The sequence below is a fragment of the Petromyzon marinus genome, chromosome 53 (assembly GCF_048934315.1).
Source record: "Petromyzon marinus isolate PM22_M1 ecotype Great Lakes invasive population chromosome 53, UKy_Petmar_22M1.pri1.0, whole genome shotgun sequence".
In the NCBI taxonomy this organism is placed as follows: domain Eukaryota; kingdom Metazoa; phylum Chordata; class Hyperoartia; order Petromyzontiformes; family Petromyzontidae; genus Petromyzon; species Petromyzon marinus.
Window position 1 is genome coordinate 10697787 of NC_133719.1, and position 24340 is coordinate 10722126.

At 53.4% G+C, this 24340-nt stretch overlaps 1 protein-coding gene across 1 annotated transcript in view; it reads right to left on the reverse strand.

Moving 5' to 3' along the window:
* Positions 1-16493, reverse strand: part of LOC116953884 (tetratricopeptide repeat protein 9A-like) — a 29093-nt gene extending 12600 nt beyond the window's left edge. The window contains exons 1-3 of the mRNA XM_032974171.2: positions 15907-16493; positions 747-929; positions 257-405 (exon numbers count right to left, since the gene is read on the reverse strand). Of these exons, the coding sequence (XP_032830062.1) occupies positions 308-405; positions 747-929; positions 15907-16387 (762 nt within the window). The 5' untranslated portion in view covers positions 16388-16493 and the 3' untranslated portion in view covers positions 257-307. The remainder of the gene's footprint in view (positions 1-256; positions 406-746; positions 930-15906) is intronic.
* Positions 16494-24340: the final 7847 nt, after the last annotated feature.

Here is a 24340-nt window from a genome sequence, read left to right on the forward strand (position 1 = left end):
TGACCCCTCCACGCCAACCAGTTCTAGACTGACAGACATGCAGACGGACACACAGCCAGATGGAGAGATGAAATGAGACGGACACACGGACAGAGCTAACCCATGAAACGTTTCGAACCTCGGCAGGAAAGCGTTCGGAACGACACCGGAGCCCTCGCCGAGGCTGCATCGCCCTCCCACTCCCCACCACCCCCCCCACCACCCCACCCTCTATCACCCCCCACCCACCACCCCCCACCACCCCCCACCGGCTCACCCTCGGTGGAGGCCCGGCGGCGGCGCTCCCCCACGCGGCGGAGGTGGCGGCTCACTCCGGGACCGCCCTCTCGGCCTCGCGCTCACGCTGGTAGTGCGCGCGGCTGAGACGCATCTCCGTCAGCTGGATGTAGCGTTTCACGTTCAGGTCTGCGAGCGGTCGGCAGCCAGGGTGGGGTGGGGTGGGTGGGGGGGAGGGGAGAGCGTCGTGCGACAGAAGTTTGAAAAATCCTCTGAATGCAAGAAACATTTTGGACCCGAGAATCATTCTCCAAGCTCCGGGCCTTGGAGTCCGGGGCCTCGGAGTCCGGGGCCTCTGAGTCCGGGGCCTCTGAGTCCGGGGCCTCTGAGTCCGGGGCCTCGGAGTCCGGGGCCTCGGAGTCCGGGGCCTCGGAGTCCGGGGCCTCGGAGTCCGGGGCCTCGGAGTCCGGGGCCTCGGAGTCCGGGGCCTCGGAGTCCGGGGCCTCGGAGTCCGGGCCTCGCCCACCCACCGTGAGGCTGCCGCGTGCCAGCGTCGCGCAGGTAGGCGAGCGCGTTGGGGTAGTCCCCCAGGTGGTAGTAGGCCACGCCGGCGCGGTACAGCGCCTTGAAGTTGTCCGTCTGCCGCTGCAGAACCTTGAGGCAGTAGTCGCGCACACGCTCGTAGTTCACCAGCTCCGCTTGCAGCAGGCACGCTGTTTGGAGAAGGCGGAGGGAGTGGGCGGAGAGGGAGATCGTTAAATTTTAGTGACAAAATGACGGGCGTAGTCCGTCGCACCACCACCGGTTCTACTTACGAGCTGGACCGTGCGAACAAAAAAAAAAGGTAAAAATAAAGCACAGCCCTGCAAATTTATTTTCTCGCCATCGCTGGCAGAAGAGCCTGAAATAGACGGAGCCCCCAAAAGAGGCTCCACCCCACCCCTGCTAACAGTGCGTACTTTGGCCTCCTCTTCCACGCCGGCCAGATGTACGTCCAGTAAGCATGCATCAGCAAGCCCTCGCTGCGTGCGAGTCCAGCGTTCGCGAGTTCCGCACGTTCACGAGTTGCTAAAAGTCTACAAATGACCTAATCGCGACAGCCGCCGAACTCGCGAGTTGCAGGCAGCGCCAAACCACCGACACCGGGGAGGTGCGCGTAGAATGTGGTCACATTTGAAACGGTCTGCGAATTCTAGGCACGCTCCCTCGACCGCCCGCTTAATGTTAACTCCCTCGCCTGGTATGCGAAAGGTCGTGGGTTCAATCCCGACCCTGACGCCTGCTGCTGTATATGTGGAGTTTGCGGTGTCTCTCTCCCCGTTGTCGCTTTGTGAATTTTTCTCCGGGTCCTCCGGGTGTTTCCCTCCATATTTAGAATCAACATCAACGCGTTTAGAGTATTCGGCTGATAGAAATGTCCAAATTATAGGCCACTTTGTTGAGCTATCATTTGTGATAGCCAGGTCGCTTTGTGAAAATGAGCTACACAGCTGAGTGGGCCTTCTGGTAAAATAAAAAGTCAAAAATAGTGCAGCAGTCCTCGCAGTAATCCCGCTCTGAACTTGCTCTTTGCGGTCGACTCGTTGGTACACTTCGTTGGCACACTTCGTTGGTACACTTCGTTGGTACACTTCGTTGGTACACTTCGTTGGTACACTTCGTTGGTACACTTCGGCGCGTGAACGGGTCGACGGCGAGGTCCGGTAAAAAGGCGGCGAATGCAATCAGGGGAAACGTTGTGGCTCGCGCTCCCCCAGAGTGCTAAGATAACAACGGTGCGGCGTTGTTGTGAAACACCCTGGCATCTCCCCAGGAGTCATCCTCCTCAAGTCCTCATCATCGCCACCACCTGCATCGTCGTCTAGACATCATCGTCGTCATTAAAGGTGATCATTAAAACAACTGTTCTTTGATTTAATCATCGTCGTCACCGTTATTAAACATTTACCAATTCCACCGCAATGTTCACTCGTACCAGGAAGGTAACCCCGATGATCCCATTGGAACGAGGCTTCTGCATTCGCGAATTCGGCATTTGCGTACCGTACGTAGCCAACCGTGCTAACCTATCTATGTTGAACTTCTTTCGCGCCGTACGTAGCCAACCGTGACTAATCGGAGGTGAGCGGGAAGGACAACAAACTAAACACAAAAAGAAGTTCCAAAGAAATGAGTTTTTAAATCTAGATTTAAAATTACTTGGCTCCCAGTGGCTTCCTAATATCGGAAGAGCGTTCCAGACGGCCGCAGAAACCGCGTGATGCGGTGACCGCCTTTCTTCGACGGTTAGCCAAAAGCCGCTGCTGCGAGGATGACGGAGTTCACGTGATGGTTTATGCTCCTTGCTGACGAGGTCAGGCTGTGAATCGGTGCGTCTCGTGCGAGCGGGGCAGTCGTTCCGTGTTGCGTGCTCGTGTGTTTTACAACCGTGTGGAAAATGTCAAGCAGCAGCCGAATACTCTGAACGCATGGCGATGTCGATTCGAAATGTGGAGGGGGAAAAACCGGATGACCCGGAGAAAAATCCACGCGATCACGGGGAGAGAGAGAGAGAAACACGCAAACTCCAAATATACAGCGGGTGTCAGAGTCGGGATCGAACCCACGACCTCCTGCATACCAGGCGAGGTAGTTAACATCTCATAGCCACCGTTTGCCGAGGCCGCACCGTTAACGCCGCACGGCAGGGCGCGTCACGCCAGTCTCGGCAGCGTGACGGCGGGGGATGACCGCGGCACGTTTTGGGATGCAGTCTGCGGCAGCATCCCAAAAATAACAACGCGAAATGTCCAAGGGATTGCATTTCACACTCTTCCGCACTGTCGGCCGGCTCGACACGACTGTGCCGGGCGCCGCTGGAAGAAGAGCGGCGTCGCGCGTCAAAAGCGGGAGGCGCTGCGGCATCCCGCGGGCGCGGCAAAGCGGGAGACGCGAGCCCTCCGCTGCTGTCACGCGGAGAGAGGCAACGCGTCCGCTTGAGCCTGAACCACTCCCCGCAGCCACAGCCGCCTCCTCCACCCTCTCCTTCCTTCACTCGTTCCCTGCCTCCCACCTATTACCTCCCAACTAACCCCCTCCTCCACGCTCTCCTTCCTCCTAGTCTTCTTTCGCCTGGATGAAGTTTGTGCGGCAAACATCAATCGCGGTCCAACGTTGATGTCTGACCCTCCGTTAAATTATCTCCCTTTCCTGCCAAACCTCCCTCGCCTCCCTCCCTCCCTTCATTCCCTGCTAATCCCTTCCTCCCTCACCCACTCTCCACCCACTCTCCATCCACTCTCCACCCACCGAAACCCCAAGGTTCAACCCGGCTCCGAGGCGTCAGTCACGGCTGCCGAGTGCGACTCCCGGCTGCGGTGCCAACGCTGCCCTTGATACGGACACGGTCCCTCGTGACGCGCGGCACCACACACACATGTACAAAGATCACCCACATAGCCTTAAACAGACCGTTAGGGCAAGCGCAGTTAGCGAGCCCCAAATTAAAGCCATCGCGCTGCACGGGGCGGTGGGTGGTTGGCGCCACCCACTCGTTGCACCGTGCTGCTTTACACACGGCACCAGGTACTCGTTTGATGCCGAGTCGACCTTGCGGAGGCCCAGGATCGGCGCAGTTAATCGTCACCCGTGTTGGCCGTGAGCGGGAATCGAACTCGGGTCGCCGGGTTTGAATGTTTGTGCGTTGAACTTATTTCGCACCGTACGTAGCCAACCGTGCTAATCGGAGGTGCCGGAGGAAGGACACCAAATTAGCCACCAAAAGCAGTTCAAAAGAAATGAATTTTCAATACGAGTGATATGGTGGTAGTGGTGGTACAAGTGGCATTGGGGGTGCAGTGCTGCCGGACCACTGTTTGCCGGGTTCGTAGCGTGGCGCGCTAACCGCTGCACCACCACTACCCACACAAAAAAGACAAAGATCCCCCGTGTAGCCTTAACAGACTGTTAGGGCAAGTGCTGTTAGCAAGTAGCACCTGTGAAGGCCGTTACGGTACACGAGGGGGGGGATGGCCAGCACCACGCCCGACCGCCTTTGTGTCCCGAGTTGTGATGTCTACACACCGCACCAGGTGCTCATTTTAGGCTGAGTCGATCTAGTGGAGGCCCAGGACCGGTTCATACATTCGTCATTGGTGTTGGCCGTGAGCGGGAATCGAACTCTGGTCGCGGGGTTCATAGCGCAGCGCGCTAACCGCTACACGCACACACACGGACGCAAGCACGCGCACCGCAAGCACACGCGGACACACGCGCGCACCGCAAGCACACGCGGACACACGCGCGCACCACAAGCACAGATGCACACACGCACCGACACTCCGCGCTGGCCGCGCGCACAAGACGCACGCTCCCCCTAATGGACGTCATTCATATTTGATGCCGCGCGAGAACAAATGCGCCGTGCCCTAGGGCGGCCGAGAGCAGCGCCGCAGCTCCACAGCGCAAACTAAAATGGAAAAGGGAGAGAGAGAGAAGCGGAGGATTGCCGAAGTGATGAGCGTGTGTGTGTGTACACGTGTGTGTGTGCACGTGTGTGTCTGTGTGTGTGCACGTGTGTGTGTGCACGTGTGTGCACGTGTGTGTGTGTGTACACGTGTGTGTGTGTCTGTGTGTGTGTGGGGAGCGGTAGTGTAGCGGTTAGCGCGCTGCGCTATGAACCCGGCGACCCGGGTTCGATTCCCGCTCACGGCCAACACCAGTGACGATTATCTGAACCGGTCACGGGCCTCCCCTAGGTCGACTCAGCCTCAAATGAGCACCTGGTGCGGTGTGTAAACATCGCCACTGGGGAGACAAAGGCGATCGGGCGTGGTGCTGGCCACCCACCCCCTCGTGTACCGTTCCGGCCTTCACAGGTGCTCGCTAACAGCACTTGCCCCTACAGTCTGTTAAGGCTATATGGGAGATCTTTATCTTTGTCTTTGTGTGTGTGTGCACGTGTGTCTGTGTGCACGTGTGTCTGTGTGTGTGCACGTGTGTGTCTGTGTGTGTGCACGTGTGTGTCTGTGTGTGTGCACGTGTGTGCGCGTGTGTGCGCGTGTGTGCGCGTGTGTGCGTGTGTGTCGAGCGGTGGTGTAACGGTTAGCGTTACGCTGCGCTACGAACCCGGCGACCCGGGATCGATTTCCGCTTGCGGCCAACACCGGTGACAATTATCTGAACTGGTCCTGGGCCTCCCCTAGGTCGACTCAGCCTCAAATGAGTACCTGGTGCGGTGCTGGCAAGCCACCCCCCTCGTGTGCCGTGCCGGCCTTCATAGGTGCTGCTCGCTAACAACACTTGCCCCGACAGTCTGTGAAGGCTATACAGGGGTTATTTGTGCCCTCCCTTCTCTATGCTTGCGAAACGGAGATCTTCTTAAAAGGAACATCTTCACACCGGTTTCAAACATTCAGGCTGGCCCTGCCTACGATCCATCCTGGGTTTAACCAGGCAGGATTGTGTGAGCTCACAGATCCTTGAAAGAGCTGGACGCAGTCCCATCGGTGAGCTCCTCCAGCAGACGAGGCTGCGTTGACTGGGTCACATCGCCCGCATGCCCAGCCACCGCATGCCCCAAAGCAACTTCTGTTTGACCGGATAGAGGAAGCTAAACACGTTCGCGGCATAAGCAAGAGAAGAGCTGGACTGATGCGGTACAGGAGGACGTGGAGCTGAGTGGACTTGCCGATGACCGGTACCGGCGGTGTCAAGATCGGCCGCATCCTTCACGAGGAGGCTCGTGAAGGACGCGGCTGCTGCTACTGGGCAGTTGGAGGCAGTCGCCCTCCAGCAACATCGGAGGGCAGTGGAGCGACGCTCAGAACAACGAGGAGAGCGCCGGGCGAATAAAAGGCAGCAAATTGGCACAGTGGGGGGGCCCATTAAGTCAACACGTGGCACCTGGGTCTGTCCCATCACCTCCTGACAGCAAGCCTCCCACAGTTCATGTGGCTTCAGAGTGCACCTGGCCTGGCACAAGCGCTGTGGTGACATTACTGTTACCTCGTGGCGAACGCCGGAATTTGTTGTTGTTGTTGTTGTGTGTATCAGTGTGCGTGTGTGTTTACTGCCGTCCTCACCGAGCAGATGGTTCCATCTGCTGCATTATACAGCACGGCACTCGCACGACAAGAATGTACACGCGCGCACGGCCACGAACACACGCACAGACACGATCACGCACACAAGAAACGCGCACGCACACACACAAAACGTACACGCGCGCTCGCACAAGTGCACCCACCCATTAAACGACCTCACACGTGCGAAGACAATGGTCCCCCCCACCGCCACCACCACCACCCCCGTGTAGCTATTGGGCCACGTGCCGTGAGCGAGCATCTGTGAAGGCGGGCACGGTGCGCATTGGGGAGCGACGTGGCCGGCCGGCCTTGCCTCCTGCACACCGCACCGGGTACTCGTTTAAGGCCGAGGCAAACTGGGGGGAGAGGACCGTGATGGGCTCGGAGAAGAGGTGCCCACTGGCTCGGTGCGTGGGCCGTCAATGGGACCGGTCGGTCGCTGGGCCTGCTGGGCCTGCAGGGCGGCACGCGAACCGACGGCGCCCACCGCTCGCCCGTCTGCGGAAACGTGCACACGCACACGCGCACACGTGCACGCGCACACGTGCACGCGCACACGTGCACGCGCACACGTGCACGCGCGCACGTGCACACGTGCACGCGCACACGTGCACAGTCGCGACGCGCCCGCGCGACACGTACGTTCACGCACGGATGCACGAGCGTTGATTGCAAGCGCACGTCCCTTACGAACGCACGCTCGTGTGCGACTTGCTCAATCCTACTCGCGCACGTACACACGCCCGCTAGTGCGCACACTCGGGACAGATCTGACGCGCGCGCGCGCACAGAGGCTCGGACACGCGCACACGCTCATGCACACACACACAGCCACACAGAGGATCAGGCGCACACATACACACACACGCTCATACACATTTAAGGCACACACACAAACGCACATAAGCTCATACACATGCCCACGATCATACAGAAGCTCAGGCACACACGCACATACGCTCACACGCTCACACACGCATATATCCAAGCACGCAGACACACAGTCACACATACACACGCGCGCGTGCACACACGATAATGCACATTCTCACGAATTCCCTTATGCACACAAGCTCCACGCACAAATTCACCCACACACATTTACTTACGCACACCCTTGCTCGTACACACACACACTCACGCAAACACACGCATTCATGCACACGCAGTCACATTCACTCACACAAGCTCACACACAAAAACAAAGATCCCCTGGATAGTCTGAACAGACTGTTGGGGCAAGTGCTGTAAGCAAGCACCAATGAAGGCCGCCACGGCACACGAGGGGTGGGTGGCCAGCACCACGCCCGGCCGCCTTTGTCTCCCCAGTCTTTACACACCGCACCAGGTACTCATTTGAGGCCGAGTCGACCTAGGGGAGGCCCATGACCGGTTCAGATAATTGTCACCGGTGTCGGCCGTGAGCGGGAATCGAACTCGGGTCGCCGGGTTCGCAGCGCAGCGTCGCGCTAACCGCTACGTCACCGCTCCCATCACACACTCATGCAAACAGACATGCTCATACATGCATAACAAGAACAACCGCCATTCGCCACAAAGTGGCGGTGACGTCACCAAGGCGCTTGTGCCAGGCTATGTGCATGCGCACACACGCAGACAACGCTCTAACACGCACGCCCATGGACGGACCCGCGCCAACTCAAACACGCTCACACGCTCGTACACCCACGCGCACATCGGCTCACACACACGAACAAACTCGCACGCATGCTCGCTCTCCGTACACGCACGCTCATACAAGAAGACAAAGATGCCCCGTGCAGCCTTTCACCGGCTCTTGTGCTGTTCGCGAGCACCTACGGAGGCCGGTTCGGTGATAAAGTGGGTGGGTGGCCAGCACCACGCCCGGCCGCCTTTGTCTCCCCAGTGCCGATGTTCACATGCCGCACCGTGTACTCGTTCCTTCAAGGCCTAGGGGAGGCCCCGGACCGATTCAAATATGCACCACTGTTATTGATCGTGAGCGGGAATCGAACTCGGACCCCCGGGGTTCCGAAGCGCAAGCACGCTCACCGCCACACGACCGCTCCCCACACACGCAAGCTCACGACACGCGCTGACACACGCGCACGCTAACACATGCGCAAACTAACGAGCGCACAAGCACACTAACACGCGCACACACTAACACGTGCGCACACACACTGACACGCACACTTAAACGCACTAACACGCGCGCGCACACACTAACACACACTAAAACACACACACACTAACACGTGCGCACACACACTGACACGCACTAACACGCGCGCACACACACACACTAACACGTGCGCACACACACTAACATACACTAAAACACACACACTAAAACACACACACTAACACGCGCACACACACACACACACTAACACGCGCGCACACACACACTAACACGTGCGCCTGCACACACTAAAACGCACACACACACTAACACACACGTGGAAGCCTGCACTCAACCACAATGGGCTTATCAGCGGGATGAGCAACTCAGAGCACTGCACTACACTCGGCTTAACCTATCTGCCAACGAGCACAATTCATCCAGTCCAATTAACCCAATCCCTATCTGATCTCCACGCATGATCATCCTCATCCAATTCATTTCAATTCAAATCCCCCAGCTCTCCCCTTAATTATCACCGCTGCATTATTTTTTGCTCGAGCGAGTGGGCGAGCGGAGGGGGGGGGTCTTAAATCTTGGGTCAAGGACTGCACTTCGAATTTGTCAACAAAGAGCCGGTAGAGGCTGGGCGGATCAGAGGGTACCATAATGGCCACGAGACACCGAGCCAGAAGTGCCACGGTGGCTAGGAGATGTTAACTACCTCGCCTGGTATACAGGAGGTCGTGGGTTCGATACCGACCCTGACGCCTGCTGCTGCTGTATATTTGGAGTTTGCGTGTCTCTCTCTCATCATCGTCACGGTGGCTAGGAGATGTTAACTACCTCGCCTGGTATACAGGAGGTCCTGGATTCGATCCTGACCCTGACCACGCCTGCTGCTGTGTATTTAGAGTTTGCGGTGTCTCTATCTCTCTCTTGCCGTGGGTGTGGATCTTTCACCGGGATCCTCTGGTTTTTCCCTCCAACATGCGTTTAGAGCATTTGGCTGCGATATATTTCCACGTGCTAAAAGACGAAGCTTCGTTGCTTCTCAAAATTAGTTACAGGGATCATTGGGCCATACCTCATAAAACAAATAGTTTAGAAGTGCTGAGACCCCGGGTTCGAGGTCTGGGTGTCTCTCTCTCTCAGGGTTCACAATGGCCTTGTCAGATACACTGAGCCACAGCTGCCGAGACCCTGGGTTCGTTGAGCTATCCTTTGTGACGGTCAGGTTACTTCTGAAAGGGAGCTTTTACACAGCTAAGTGGGCACTTACCTGGAAAATAAAAAAAATAAACAGTTTATAGATTATAGAGCCCTGAGTCCGGTCATTTCTCTCACTCTCTCCGAGGGTTCGTAACCGGACCCCACCACACGCGACCCTCCGCCGATCGACTTCACGATTTGCCGCGCCGCGTGGACAGAGAAGGCGGCGGGGGAGGGGGGGGCACCGGTGTCGAAGCGACCCGCGCCGCGGTGTTACTTTCCCACTCTCCGCGCCACTCCCTCCCGCGGTCGATTGCGGGGCCGGCCGCGCAGCCTCGCGCACGTGTGACCGCTGACATCGCAAGCTCTCGATGCGACGGGAAAGTCGGGCCGAGGACCGCGCGCATGGCGGCGGCCGAGATGGCGGCACAAGCAGCTGGGGGTGCGCCGTCAGCGTCAGCGTCGACGCATCGCCGTGTCGCCGCACCGCTCAGACGCGCGGCTCAAGAAAGTAGTTCGTCGTCGGCCGTTCAGAAATGGCGTTATAACGGCGCACGTTCCGCGTTATTACGGCGCGCTCCCGAATGGAAGAAACACGCCGTAGCCAAATGCGTGAGCACGTGAACGTGTGATGGTGTGATAGCGCGAGCGCCGTGCGTTAAGCGAGGGACTTTGCGCACATTCAAAAACTCGCTCACTCAAAAGCCCACCCCGGCAATAGCCACGGGTGACTGCACATCTCTTCCCCACTGCAATGGACTCGCGAGTGGCATTGAATGTGTTCGTTGCACGTTCCGTGGCCTTGCAATAGCTTTCCACGTTACGGCGTGACAGAAGTTTGTTGATTATTATTACCATCAATCATTCTTATGATAAATTATGAGGGCCCTTTGCTGCTCTACAACGCAAAATAAGACGCAGCTTTCCACGTTCATTCGCCTCTCCTAATCCTCCCGGTGCTCAATAAAAGTAATCCGCTTTTTTTTACGTAATAAAAATTTCCAAGATAGCGTGCATTTACATTGTCTAAGGATTGGAAGCATTTTCCGGTAAAAGAATTACATTAAGTGAAGCAAGAACTGAAACGTTGGAGCCGTATTAAACGAACCGTGGTCAGCCTTCTGTACGTATTCATCGTGCCCAGATGCTGAGAGTCGCTATCTACCCATTGTTATGTTTATGGATCTATTGTCGCGCCTTCCGAGCGTCCACCGCCGTTTTAATTCAATTCAACGTCCCAAATCGTTCCACGGAAAATCCCCGTGTAGCCAGTTACCCAGCTAGCTCACGTGGCAACAGAGTTACTGTTGGGGCGGAAAAGGAACCCAACTAGCCGGTAGCCAAGCAAACTCGAGGCATTAAACACCACACAGAGTATTAATTTAAGTCCGAGTCAACCTAGGGGAGGCCCAGAACTAATTCAGCTCTTCATCAACTCAGCTCACTGGGTTCACAGCGCAATGCGCTGAGCACTCCCACTCCCGCTGCTCCTTCGTGAAACAACAGCAGCAGCAGCAGAGGCAGCGTCGTCAACAACAACGGCCGCCGTTCAACAACACGTGGCGGTGACGTCACCACGGCGTTTGTGCCAGGCCAAGTGCACTTTGAGGCAATCGCGCCGTGAAGTGCCGAAGGCTCAATGCTGCCAGGAGGTGACGGGACCAGCCCCCAGGTAGTTATGGGTTCAATGACCGAGATGAGCGGCAGAGATGCGCCACCCCACTGGGCCAACATAGAAAGACAAAGCCAAAGACCCCTCGCGTAGCCTTAGCAGACTGTTGGGGCAAGGTGCTGTTAGCGAGCACCCTATGAAGGTTGGCATGGCAGACAAGGAGGTGGGTGTCCAGCACCACGCCCGGCCGCCTTTGTCTCCCCAGTCGCGATGTTTACTCCGCGTCGGGAACTCATTTGAGGCCGAGTCAACCTAGGGGAGGCCCGTGACCGGTCCAACACTGACCCTCCCCGTGGCCAATGTACATGCACGCGCGCACACACAAACTCTACCCTACACTTTCAAGTCAATGTTAAAGACAATCCTCCACTACTCCTTGCGTCTATGACTGGCAACGTTCTTCCTCAGCATCGTATCCCAGAACTCTCACATCTCCCCGGGCTCAACAGAGGTGCTTGGGACACAGGCTTGCATTGAGATGCTTTTCTTCCTGTGTCAATTAAAAGGTTGCGTTGCATTCAACGGGCTCCCTCGCAGGGGAGGTACGGCCCTTCACTACCCCCCCCCCCCCCCCACGGGCTCTTCACCTGATGCTAAATAAAGCGGCGAAGCCACCTGAGCGTTCCCTCGGAGCCACCGCGCAAGGTCCCCACCCCCCGGCTCATTCTGAGATCACAGCGCATGCCAGTCCACTGTTACACAGTTCAACGGTTCCACCGTTCCGCTAATCCACCATTCCGCTATTCCACTTTTCCACGATTTCACGGAAAAGAAACCCCACAAGGCATCATCATCACACACACCCAGGGACCCACGTGTAAATCAACCAACCCACAGCCACGCAGGCGGCCCGCAGACGCACGCACACGTGCAGACACGCACAAGCAAAGACATGCACATGCGTGCCCGCAGAGATAAGCACGCATACACAAAGGCACGCACACACACACACGTTGACGCTCAAGAGAGATACAGGCACGCAGACTCGCACACAGGCAGACATGCACACACGAAGAAATGCATGCACGCACACACGCACAGGACAGGCGCACACAAAGACAATCGGAGACAAAGGTCCCCTAGTACAGCCTTAACAGACTGTTGGGGAAAATGCTGTCAGCAATCACCTATGAAGGTCGGCACCATGCCCGGCCGCCTTTGTCTCCCCAGTGGCGACGTTCACACACCACACCAGCAAGTCGTTTATGGCGGAACTCACTCGCCACCAATGTTGGGCCGAGGCCATAAAATAAAACTCACCAGGTGTGCCACCGCTCGTACCACCACTTACCACCACCCCGCACCATTCACCGCACCACCTCTGCAACTAGCGCTCAGCAGAGCACCAGCTCATCATCATTATTATTATCCACGCCGCCCATCAGCAGCAATCATACAGACACCATCCCTCCCTCCACTCAATAAGTCTCCACTGCCATCATCACTCGCGCACACACACACACCGCCCGTGCAGTGTCCATCGATTCTCATCACCAATCCCATCGATTGTCTCAATTCGGGGGTTGCGACTGAACGCAATTATCGTTGTTTTTTTGTCTCGTTTTTAATCTGTCTCGTTTGTATTGTTTCCCGATTTACAACTCGGGTGCCTTCGATTTGTGGAGTTTAAACTGTCAAACTATGTTGTATTTTACCAGGTAAGGGCCCTACTGAGCTGTGTAGCTCTTTTTGCAGAAGCGACCTGGCCATCACAAACGATAGCTCATCATCACGTGGAAATCTCTAGCAGCCAAATACTTACTAATGCGTGATGTTGATTCTAAATGTGGAGGGGGAAAAAACCGGAGGACCCAGAAAAATATCAACGCGACTCCGGGGAGAGACACGCAAACTCCAAATATACAGCAGCAGGCGTCGGGGTCGGGATCGAACCCACAACCTCCTGTGTACCGGGCGAGGTAGTTAACATCTCCTAGCCACCGTGATGATGATCAAGAGAGAGAGACACGCAAACTCCAAATATACAGCAGCAGGCGTCAGGGTCGGGATCGAACCCACAACCTCCTGTATACCAGGCAAGGTATTTAACATCTCACCACCATGTATGTTCTCTCCCCTGTTCTCTCCATGGTTTTCCTCCGGGACCCAGCGGTTTCCTCCCAGAGCCATATATATATAAAAACAGATACAGTGTAACTGGTACTTGCCAAAATATCCCAGTGCTGCAGAATTGCCTGCAGGTTACTCAGTTGGGATGACGCACAGCATCATCCGCCCCCTCGCCTAGCGCAAAAACTACTTGGCAGGACCCTCCCTCGAAAATGTATTGAGACTCAGTGAGGCTTTCCCGGGTATGCAAGTGTAGTAATCATGATGATGAATCATAATAACATCACGGCCCCTTGCTATAGGGGAGACCTGGTTTTAAAGCAAGTACAGCAAAAGGAAGCGTGTAACGAAAAAACGCACAAGAGGCAAAAGAATAAGCAACGCAATTGGACATCATTGGCATCTCCAACGCCGCGGTGGCAATTTTCGGTCAAATTTGAAGGGGGGAAAAATAGAAATGCAGGCGTGTCGAATCACAGAATTCCCCTTGGCTGTCAGCGACGGCGACAAGACGCTATACCGCTCCTTGAGATTTTGTGTCGAGTTAAGGGGGTCACGGTAAGAGTTTACGGTCCGGGGAAGGGAGAAGATTAGAGTTAGGGTTTGGTGACAGGCAGGTTTGGGTTAAAGTTAAGGGTGTATAGTCACGAAGATATGGATTACGTGGATTATGGGTTAAGGGTTTAGGATTATGGTGGAGGGTTATGGATTTGGGGTCAATGGTTTAGGGCAATTTTCTTCACTAATTTTCAGAGGGGGCGCCACGTTTGCCGATGAGACATCACCAGTGTGAGAGCCGCCACACATTTGAAACCACTATTGTGGTTTGACAGCAGCGCGATGATGATGATGGTGGTGGCGGTGTTCTCACCATTTGTGTTTTGTCGGGGGTGGCCGCACCACAGAGGCCGCACTAAAGACCACCAGAGGGCCGCCAGTGGCCCGCGAGGCCTTCCAATAAAGAACACTGGTTTACGATAAGCGTTTAGGTTTGGGCATCAGGGTCAGGGTTTAGGATTAGGGTTCGGGGTTATGAACTAAGGGGACGGTAGTCTCCAAGGCCGCAATTCTCGCCCCGCATCTGCAGGGACTGCATATCACTTTGCCTCGTGCATTATCTCTCCATCCGTGATGCAGGGAGGGTGGAGGGGGTGAATACGACTGCGGTGAAGATCGTCCAGTATGAACCAACCCGTCGTATCGAGCCGTGTTGCCATTACGGCATTGCCATATTAAACAAGAAAAACGGCCCATTTTATTTTTAAGAAAAATGTCCCTAAACTTGGGAGACCCAATCTTGATTTGAAGCTTTCGTGACTGCAGGAATCCATACTCTTTGGTTCTTTCGGTAAAGTCACGTGGGTAGAGAAAATTAATAGATCACGACGTTTCGATCGCAATACACGCAACCGTCAGCAGGTGAAACAAACAACAGCTGGAGAATTGCTGACGTTGGGAGACCCAACCCAGCGCAGAATGGGACAGCTTTGGGTAGTGCGAATCCAATACCTCAGTGGGATTTGCCTGGGTAGGATGAGGATGGTTTAGTGTTGTATTTGTTTGTGTTTGGGTGATTTGTTTAACTTGTACTTTGCACTACTATCGTGCTTTGTGTACTGTTTGTTGGTGTAACGTTCTTACCACGTGCCCCTGCTGGACATCTGTGAAAAAAGAGCTTTATAGCTCATCGGATTCCGCCAGCATAAATAAATATTCTGATTATTTAAAAAATAACGGGTTTTACTCTTTCTGGCAAAAAAAACAGAATGTGTTAAGATGCTCAAACACCAAATGGGAACCTTTTGCAAAGGAATCACATCACAGATTCTGATTCTGAAATACGGGGCTTACGAGGACAAGACTGAGACCACCCGTTACAGAATCCATCCATGCGTGATGTTGTTGTTCAACCTGAGCGTTTGTTGCGCTACTGCTGCTGCTTTGGATGCCCGTCTCTAATTTAAACAACAGTTTAGTTCAAGTACGCAAGATATCCCCGACAACAGCAGCAGCAACAACAACCACAGCAACAAAATCGCCGTTCAACATTCAGCGGCGGTGACCTCACCACGGCGCTCGTGCCAGGCCAGGTGCACATTTGCGGCCACGTGAGGCGGGCGATGGCTCGCTGCTGGCACGAGGTCACGGAACAGACCCAGCAGGTGCCCGTGGCTTGACGGACTGAGACAGACTTGTGCCACAGACTCCCACCCCCCGTGTAGCCTGCAGTCACAGGCTGTCAGGGCAAGCGCTGTGAGCGAGTAGCGGCACCACCTATATGAAGGCTACCGGCACTGTGGCACACGAGGGGGTTGTGGGTGACCAGCACCACGCCCGGCCGTCTTTAGGTCTCGCACCAGGGTACTCATTTGAGGCCGAGTCGACCAGGACCGGATTCAGATAATCGTCACCGCTGTTGGCCACGAGCGGGAATCGAACCAGGGTCTCCGGGGTTGGTAGCGCAGCACTGCGCTAACCGCTGCACCACCACTCCCCACAACTGCCAGCACCACCGTCTCCCACCCACACCCGACACCCCCACCGTCCACAGAGCGAGAAGTTACCAGCCAGGCTGATGTAGCAGTCGATCTCAATCGCCTCCACTCGCGACCTCTGCTCTCCACTCAGCTTCCCGGCACCACCACCACCACCTCCGTGTCCCGCCGCCGCAACGTCGCTGTCGGCCCCCACCTCCTTGAGCTGCAGCAGCGCGCGGTGGTACTTGCCGATGGCCTCGCGGAACTTCTTCTCCTTGTAGCACTGGTGGCCCTCGCACGCGAAGCCGCTCGCTCGGCCCATCCGCGCCTCTACCTCGACACCGGTCGAGGTGGGCCCGAGTCCGCCGTGGGGAGGGCCGCGGCCGACGCCGCCGCCGCCTCCCCCCGGCGCCGCGAGCCGAGCCGAGGCCGGTTCGGCGCCGCTGCCGGGCGGAGGAGGAGGAGGCGGCGCGGCCTGGTGGCTCCCCGCGGGGTGAGCCCGGCCGGGCGGACCGCGGCGCTCGGCCGGCACGGGGCAAAGTCCCCGCGGAGGCGGCGGTGGATCCATGGGGCGGTGACCCCGGGCGAAGGGGCCCCGCGGGCTGCCGTGCGCTCCCCCACTACCGCTGCGTCTCCCCGAGCCTCCTCCTCCCCCCCACCACTGTCAGCCCCCTCCCCCAGCGCCTCGCGTCTCCCCTTCGCGCTCCCTGCGTCTCGCTCCGACTCACCCCCTACCTCACAAAGTGCCCCCCTCGTGTGGCTCTCTTCGCTCACCCCCCTCGTCCTGTCCCCCTCGCCCCCCCGAACTTTCCCCTCCTCACTTCAACCCCCACCCCGTCGCCCCCCTGCCTACCCCGCACCTCTCCACCCCTCAACCCGACCACTCGGCCCCGCTTACTCCCTCTCCCCTCTCACTCCCCGTCTATCTCAGGTACCCCCGCCGACCCCTCTCCCCCCTACCCCTGCCTCACCCCCTATCCCGCTCCACCCTCGCCCCCGTGTCTCTTCCACCGTTTCACACCCAACGTCGCTCCCCCACCCACCCACCCACGCTCGCTCCCTAATCTCCCCTACCCCGTCTACCTCTCCCCCACCTCTTCTCACCCGGCCAACCTCGTCCGAGCAAGGCCCAACGCGACCATCACCCGGTCCCCAACCAAGGAGCTCCGCAACCACCAACGCCTCCCACCACCGCGGAACGAACCACAACCACTACCCAGCAGCACCACCACCGCAGCAGCAGCAGCAGCAGACGCGGGTGAAGGCTCCGTCCACACGGCTGCTGTCGTTCAGAGTGAACGAGGAGGAGGAGGTGGAGGAGGTGGGGGGGTTGCAGAGAAGAGGTGCTCGCGCGCGCGCGCCCGCGGACGTCTCGAGGAGCCACCACAGCGGCGGGCGGCGTCCACTCGCAAAGCGTGCGGCCTCGTGGGTGGAGCCACCACTTCCGGTACACCCCCTCGATTTCCGGTCGCACCACCCCTTCCACCCCTCCCCATTCCCCCCCCTATTCCCCCACCCCTTCCACCCCTCCCCATTCCCCCACCCCTTCCACCCCTCCCCATTCCCCCACCCTCCCCATTCCCCCTCCCCCACCCCACCCTCCCCTCCCCATTCCCCCACCCCTTCCCCCACACTCCCCCACCCCACCCACTCTCCCCCGCACCCCCCCCACCACCCCACCCCCCACTTCTCGCCCAGACACCCCCCCCCCTGAGCCGGAAGCGCTTTCTCCATTTGAATTGGTAGCTCGCTTAAGCGCGGCTTAAAGGAGGCTTCTCTGTGGGAAGCGAAGGGGCCAGAGGGAAGACCCCCCGCGGCATTCGTTGCTTATCCGTGTTAGGAAATGCAATACAAGGTTGTGGTAATACACGGGAACTGTGTGGACCAGGCACCACTACCATCAGTCTTTATTTGTACTCGAGAAATCCGATGAGCTTTGAAGCTCTTTTATTTATTTTTAAACGGATGTCCAAGTCGGGGCTGGTCAGAAAGTTGCATGGCATGAATCTAAATGTTGCGTCGTTAACCCGCCACCACCCGACACCATACCTGTCAACGCCTTAGGGACCGTCCATAAATGACGTCACGCACCTGGGGGGAGGGTCAGACATTTGTGACGATGTGTGACGAGGGGGGGGGGGGTTTGAGAAATGTGACGTCACGTCAAAATGCGCAACTTTAAATAAATATGGAATTCATCTTCTTTGGTTCTTTCGGTAAAGTCACGTAGAATGAGAATAAAATAATAAATTGATAAAATAAAATAACAATAATATTCTCACGACGTTTCGGCCACAACACAAGCGGCCTTCATCATGTGAAGGGACGAGACTGAACCAAAGAAGATGAATCATTGCAGTCACGAAAGCTTTAAATCGAAAAATATGGAATTGTTATAACACTAATTGTTATGACAAGACTCCTACAACATCAGAGTGCAGCGCCACATTAAATAAGCACTAGAATGACAATACTTTAAAGCGATGTGACGTCATATTTGAGGGGGGTTCCTCACTTTTTGTGACGCCGTGTGACGAGGGGAGGGGTCAAAAATCGTCCAAAATCGCGTGACGTCATTTATGGACGACCCCTTATCAGTGCCCCCTACCTTGTTACAGACCAACTCAGACCTTACTGGTCACCCCGTGCCCCTTATAAATCTCAATATTCATCCTACAAAGTCCCATCACAAGGGAGAAACACAGAGATTTTTTTAAAAGTGCCCTATTGAAACGTCTGTAGGCCGTATGGCCCTGCAAACTCAATTCCCCTGTACAAGAATAGGACGTGAACCCTGTGGGTTGTCAGCGATGTGCCACACGGCCAATGAGAAGGTTTGTCACGTGAACAAAACGTGGCAATTCACTTTCACTTTCAAGCACATTGCCCTGAGAACGATTGTATCAAGGGGCTTTACACATTCACATCAGTCGTATGGTTAAACCCACAACATTTACAATTTGAGTCCGACGTTTCGATGGTGATTTTCGTTGTTGTTGCCAATAAGTAATATTTTTTTAACTTAAAAAAACACGCTTTTCTTAAATGTTCTCTACTAGTAATGTAATAACTCCACGACTCCAGTAAGTGGTCCCGAAGCTTGCCATAACGTAAGGGGCCGTGGTGACTTACAGCCAACGTCAGTTTACCGTGGACAATTAGACCCAAGCCGAAACATATCATATAAAAAATAATGTTTTAAAATATGTCTTTTATTTTTTAATGATAGAATATAGTATTGTCATCAGTAGGACATAAGTATACCAAGTTTGCAGTCGATACCACATTTGGAAGTGGGTAAAAATTGAGTTAGAAGATTTGAGGATACAACAACAACAGACAGAGTGAGTTAATAAAAAGCGTGTAAAAATATTTTTTTTAAACGTGTAAAATAATAAAAATAGTAAAGAAGTCTTCCGTGTCCCCGGTGTTAAATTGATCAGAGTAAAGGTGACGTCATCATCGCTGTGAGCCAAGATCAAAGTGGTGGTGAATGTAGGCACGTAAGTTATAATTATAATCTCATTTTATATAGCGTCAGTTTAACCCGTAGGCTTTCGCGACCAATATCATCCATAAAATAGTTTTTTTGGGTTATATCGCGTAAATATATGTGTCGTTAAACCCGCCACCACCCGACACAGCGAATTAGTAACGTTATGTCACGTAAACAGAACGTGCCAATTCGTCACTAGTACAGCACACCGGTGTGTTGAGGATAAAATCCACAACATTTACAATCTGAGTACGACGTTTCGCCAGTAATTACATCATTCATGCAATTGCATCCCACAACGCTGCAAATTTATAACGGGTTATGTTCACATGACAACACGCAGTGACATATGACCTGTTATGGATTGGTCACAGTTCATCAACGCACGATGGAGTGTGTTAAATTGAGAACATGCAGTGACATATTAAACCTCACCCCACCCTGACCTTTGCACCAGACTGCCTCACAAGTGGCGACATCACAGTTATCCCAGGCCGTGTCTCTTTAAGACCGAAACAGCAGGAGAATGTCTCCACAACGATCTGGCTGTCGCCTGAGTGTTGCCACGAGTCACGAATCGGCACGTGCTCTGTTTACGTGACGCAACCTTTGCTAAGTTGCTGCGTCGGGTGGTGGTGGGTTTAACGGCACATTTATATATTTACGCGATGTAACCCAAAAACATCTATTACGGAAGAGCTTCATGGCTCAACGGATTTCTTCCAGTCTAAGCAAAGACTCTGAACGAATCGAATCAAGTCAAATGCGTGGCGATTGAGAGCGGGGAAGGCGTTGGGGGGTGGAAGAGGGGGTGGAGGTGAGGGGGAGCGGTGGGGGGGCTGAGGAGTGAGGGATTGTTGTACGTGGAGCGTCTTGCAATATTTATTATATTTTATTTAATTGATTCTCGTAAGCTCGTGGCTAGGGGGTTTCTCGCATCAATTCTAAGAGCTTCTACTCAATGGTCACCAGGTTCATAGATCTGTGCAGCAGTGCAGGCCTTCTCAAGCAATACGACTCACGAAAAATATAAACCACTCGGACACTCAGTGCAAAACAACGCTGAGTATTTAATAGATCAAAGCATCAGCTGGCATCCTAATCACGTCAACTCTGCAGCATTCTTCTTGACCGATGCGACCGTACGAACCGATATATGATAAAGAAATATATGAATGTCTAGCTGTTGTAATCAACTCGCGTATGAGCCCTCTGAAGTGTACTCCCCCCCCCCCCCCCCCTTCCCTTTTTAGTGATGTAATTAAGTAATGTTACAAGTAGAGAAGATCTGTTTAACACGTATGAGGCTTTCGCGACCAATATCATCGATAAGAGGGTTTTTTTGTTGTCAGATCACGATCTATCCCCAGAAAGACCACTCTATTATAGAGCAGATCTGTTACAAGGCAAACCGCTGGATGCCCCAACGCGTGAGCGGGCACCAACAACCTCCAACCTCCTCCGCACCGAGCAGCCTGTCAGTCTCGGCACTCCTCGTGTCAGACTCAAAAATCAAAGGTGAACAATTATTATCATGATCATATTATGCGCTCGGGCAACGCGTGGCAAAAAGTGCCCACGTCCGTGTGTTGCACTCCATGACAGGCGTAATCAAAATCCCAGCCACGTTAGCAACTACAGAGAGGGATGCAAACTCGATGGTACAGCGTCAGCCTTGACAAAATATGGGAACGCACAGGCGTTAGAGCGGAAAAGTTTACTCTCCAAGAACTTAACAGCATGCGGAAAATTTCGGGAAAATCAGACGGCCCTCGACCAGTCTTGGAAAAACAAAGTCTGTGCCACCTCGCAGCAAATCGAACGATGTATCAAGAAACAACAATTCTACAAGTGATACATCAGAACAATGACAATTGTACAGGTGATACATCAGAACAATGACAATTGTACACGTGATACATCAGAACAATGACAATTCTACAGGTGATACATCAGAACAATTACAATTATACAGGTGATACATCAGAACAATGACAATTCTACAGGTGATACATCAGAACAATGACAATTCTACAGGCGATACATCAGAACAATGACAATTCTACAGGTGATACATCAGAACAATAACAATTCTACAGGTGATACATCAGAACAATAACAATTATACAGGTGATACATCAGAACAATGACAATTCTACAGGTGATACATCAGAACAATAACAATTCTACAGGTGATACATCAGAACAATGACAATTATACAGGTGATACATCAGAACAATGACAATTCTACAGGTGATACATCAGAACAATGACAATTCTACAGGTGATACATCAGAACAATAACAATTCTACAGGTGATACATCAGAACAATAACAATTCTACAGGTGATACATCAGAACAATGACAATTCTACAGGTGATACATCAGAACAATGACAATTATACAGGTGATACATCAGAACAATGACAATTCTACAGGTGATACATCAGAACAATGACAATTCTACAGGTGATACATCAGAACAATGACAATTCTACAGGTGATACATCAGAACAATGACAATTCTACAGGTGATACATCAGAACAATAACAATTCTACAGGTGATACATCAGAACAATGACAATTATACAGGTGATACATCAGAACAATGACAATTCTACAGGTAATACATCAGAATAATGACAATTGTACTGGTGATACATCAGAACAATGACAATTCTACAGGTGATACATCAGAACAATGATCTTTTTTTCGATTTAAATATTTCGTGACTGCAGGGATTCATCTTCTTGGTTCTTTCCGTAAAGTCACGTAGAAGGGAAATAATAAAATAATAAAAAATAAAACATGATAAAATACAATTCTCACGACGTTTCGGCCACAATACAATTAGCCGTCCTCAGGTGAAGAAACAGAACTGTAGGAAAGACAGCGCTCCAATGAACACTGCTAAGCTTGGCAGCGTATTTTAAGCTGGGTGGGAGGAGCAGAGCGCCTTGACGAAGGAGTTTACATATCAACAGAATAATTTAGCATTGAAGTAGCTGTGTTAATGTGAGAGATTAGCATGATGTTACTGTGAGGAATTAGCATGTAACTGGGAGATTAGCACGATGTTAATGTGAGGAATTAGCATGTAACTGGGAGATTAGCATGATGTTAAATGTGAAGAATTAGCATGCAACTGGGAGATTACCATGATGTTAGTGTGAGGTATTAGCATGTAACTGGGAGATTAGCATGATGTTAGTGTGAGGGATTAGCATGTAACTGGGAGATTAGCATGATGTTAAATGTGAAGAATTAGCATGCAACTGGGAGATTAGCATGATGTTAATTTGAGGAATTAGCATGTAACTGGGAGATTAGCATGATGTTAGTGTGAAGAATTAGCATGTAACTGGGAGATTAGCATGATGTTAGTGTGAGGGATTAGCATGTAACTGGGAGATTAGCATGATGTTAATGTGAGGAATTTGCATGTAACTGGGAGATTAGCATGATGTTAGTGTGAAGAATTAGCATGTAACTGGGAGATTAGCATGATGTTAGTGTGAGGGATTAGCATGTAACTGGGAGATTAGCATGATGTTCATGTGAGGAATTAGCATGTAACTGGAAGATTAGCATGATGCTAATGTGAAGAATTAACATGTAACTGGGAGATTAGCATGATGTTAATGTGAGGAATTAGCATGTAACTGGGATATTAGCATGTAACTTATATTTTTACCAGTGGGTCCTCTTCGCGAAGTAGCCCTTGGGAGCCCATGCCATTCGCATAGACGGACTTAAGAACGTCGAGTTAAATCTTAAATGTCAAATTTAGAATCGTAGAATGACGACCCAACTCAGAGATATGAATGACCGTTCATGCAACCCAGACCACGGGACGATGTAGAACCTACGTCTTGAGACTGAGAGACCGGATGTTAGAACCACGTACGGTGTTTGCCACTTATTGCAAGGACCAACATTTTAACGAACTTATTTCGGACCTAATGTCCCGTGCAAGGTCTCAGGTTCCATATCACTAATTGATATATTTTCTGGGCGTGAGACTGAAAGGCTCCCTTCCTAGGCCATAACGCTGCTGATAGGAAGGAAGGCCCTGTCCCAATGAGCCCAACATTTATGTAGCGTGAACGAGAGCAACGTAAAAACACTGGTGACGAACAATTATACATCTAATGTTAATTACGCATGATCGTAAAGGGGTGTCGGGGATTGGTGGAGAGTGGCGGGGGGTGTGTAGGGGCTAGGTGGGAAATGGGGGAGGGATGGGGCTAGGGTGGTGGACGTGGGGAGAGGTGGGGGAGCGGTGGTGAAGAAAGGGGAAGGTTGGGGGAAGGGATGAGGGGAATGGAGGAGAGATGGAGGGGTGAATGGTGATAGGGGGGGGGGGGGGTTTACACCGTCGATCCACTTCTTGCGTGGCCCGGCCTCTGTTCTGACTGCTGCCACGTGGCAGTGCGAAGCCGCTCGTGGTGCTAATTGCTCGGCTTCCGAGTGTTTGTAACCGCGGCTAATAATTGCATCGCCCCCCCTCCCCCCCGCACGATTTTCTCCCACGTCGCTTTGCCCAGCCCCGCTCCTCGCCGCAGCGCCACGCGAGTTGCTGTCCGACTCCAACCGCGCGCCACTCATCCGCGTGAGAGCTCGCGTCGAGACGTCTTCTCTCTGCGGCAGGGCTGTGGTTATCCTCACCCCTTGGTTTGGCTGCTGTGTTAACCCCCACCCCCCCTCCTTCGTTGAATTTTGTTTCAACCGAATAACTCCCCCCCCTCCCCGCCCGCACCCCTTACCTGACCCAACATGGTTGTGAGAAATAAATGGATAATATTTTAACCACTTTGTCCATAGTGTGAGGTTATCCCTAACTAGCTGCCAGTAACTTGCAAGCGAATACAAAACAATTCAGCTTTAGCTGCTTACTCTTGTAAACCAACATCGTTTACGATCAACGAGTTTGTAAAGTTGTCTTATATCGCTCTAGGTTGGCATCTGGATTTTAAAAAAGAATCGTAGCCATTGTATATTGGCAGATTCATGCAACATGA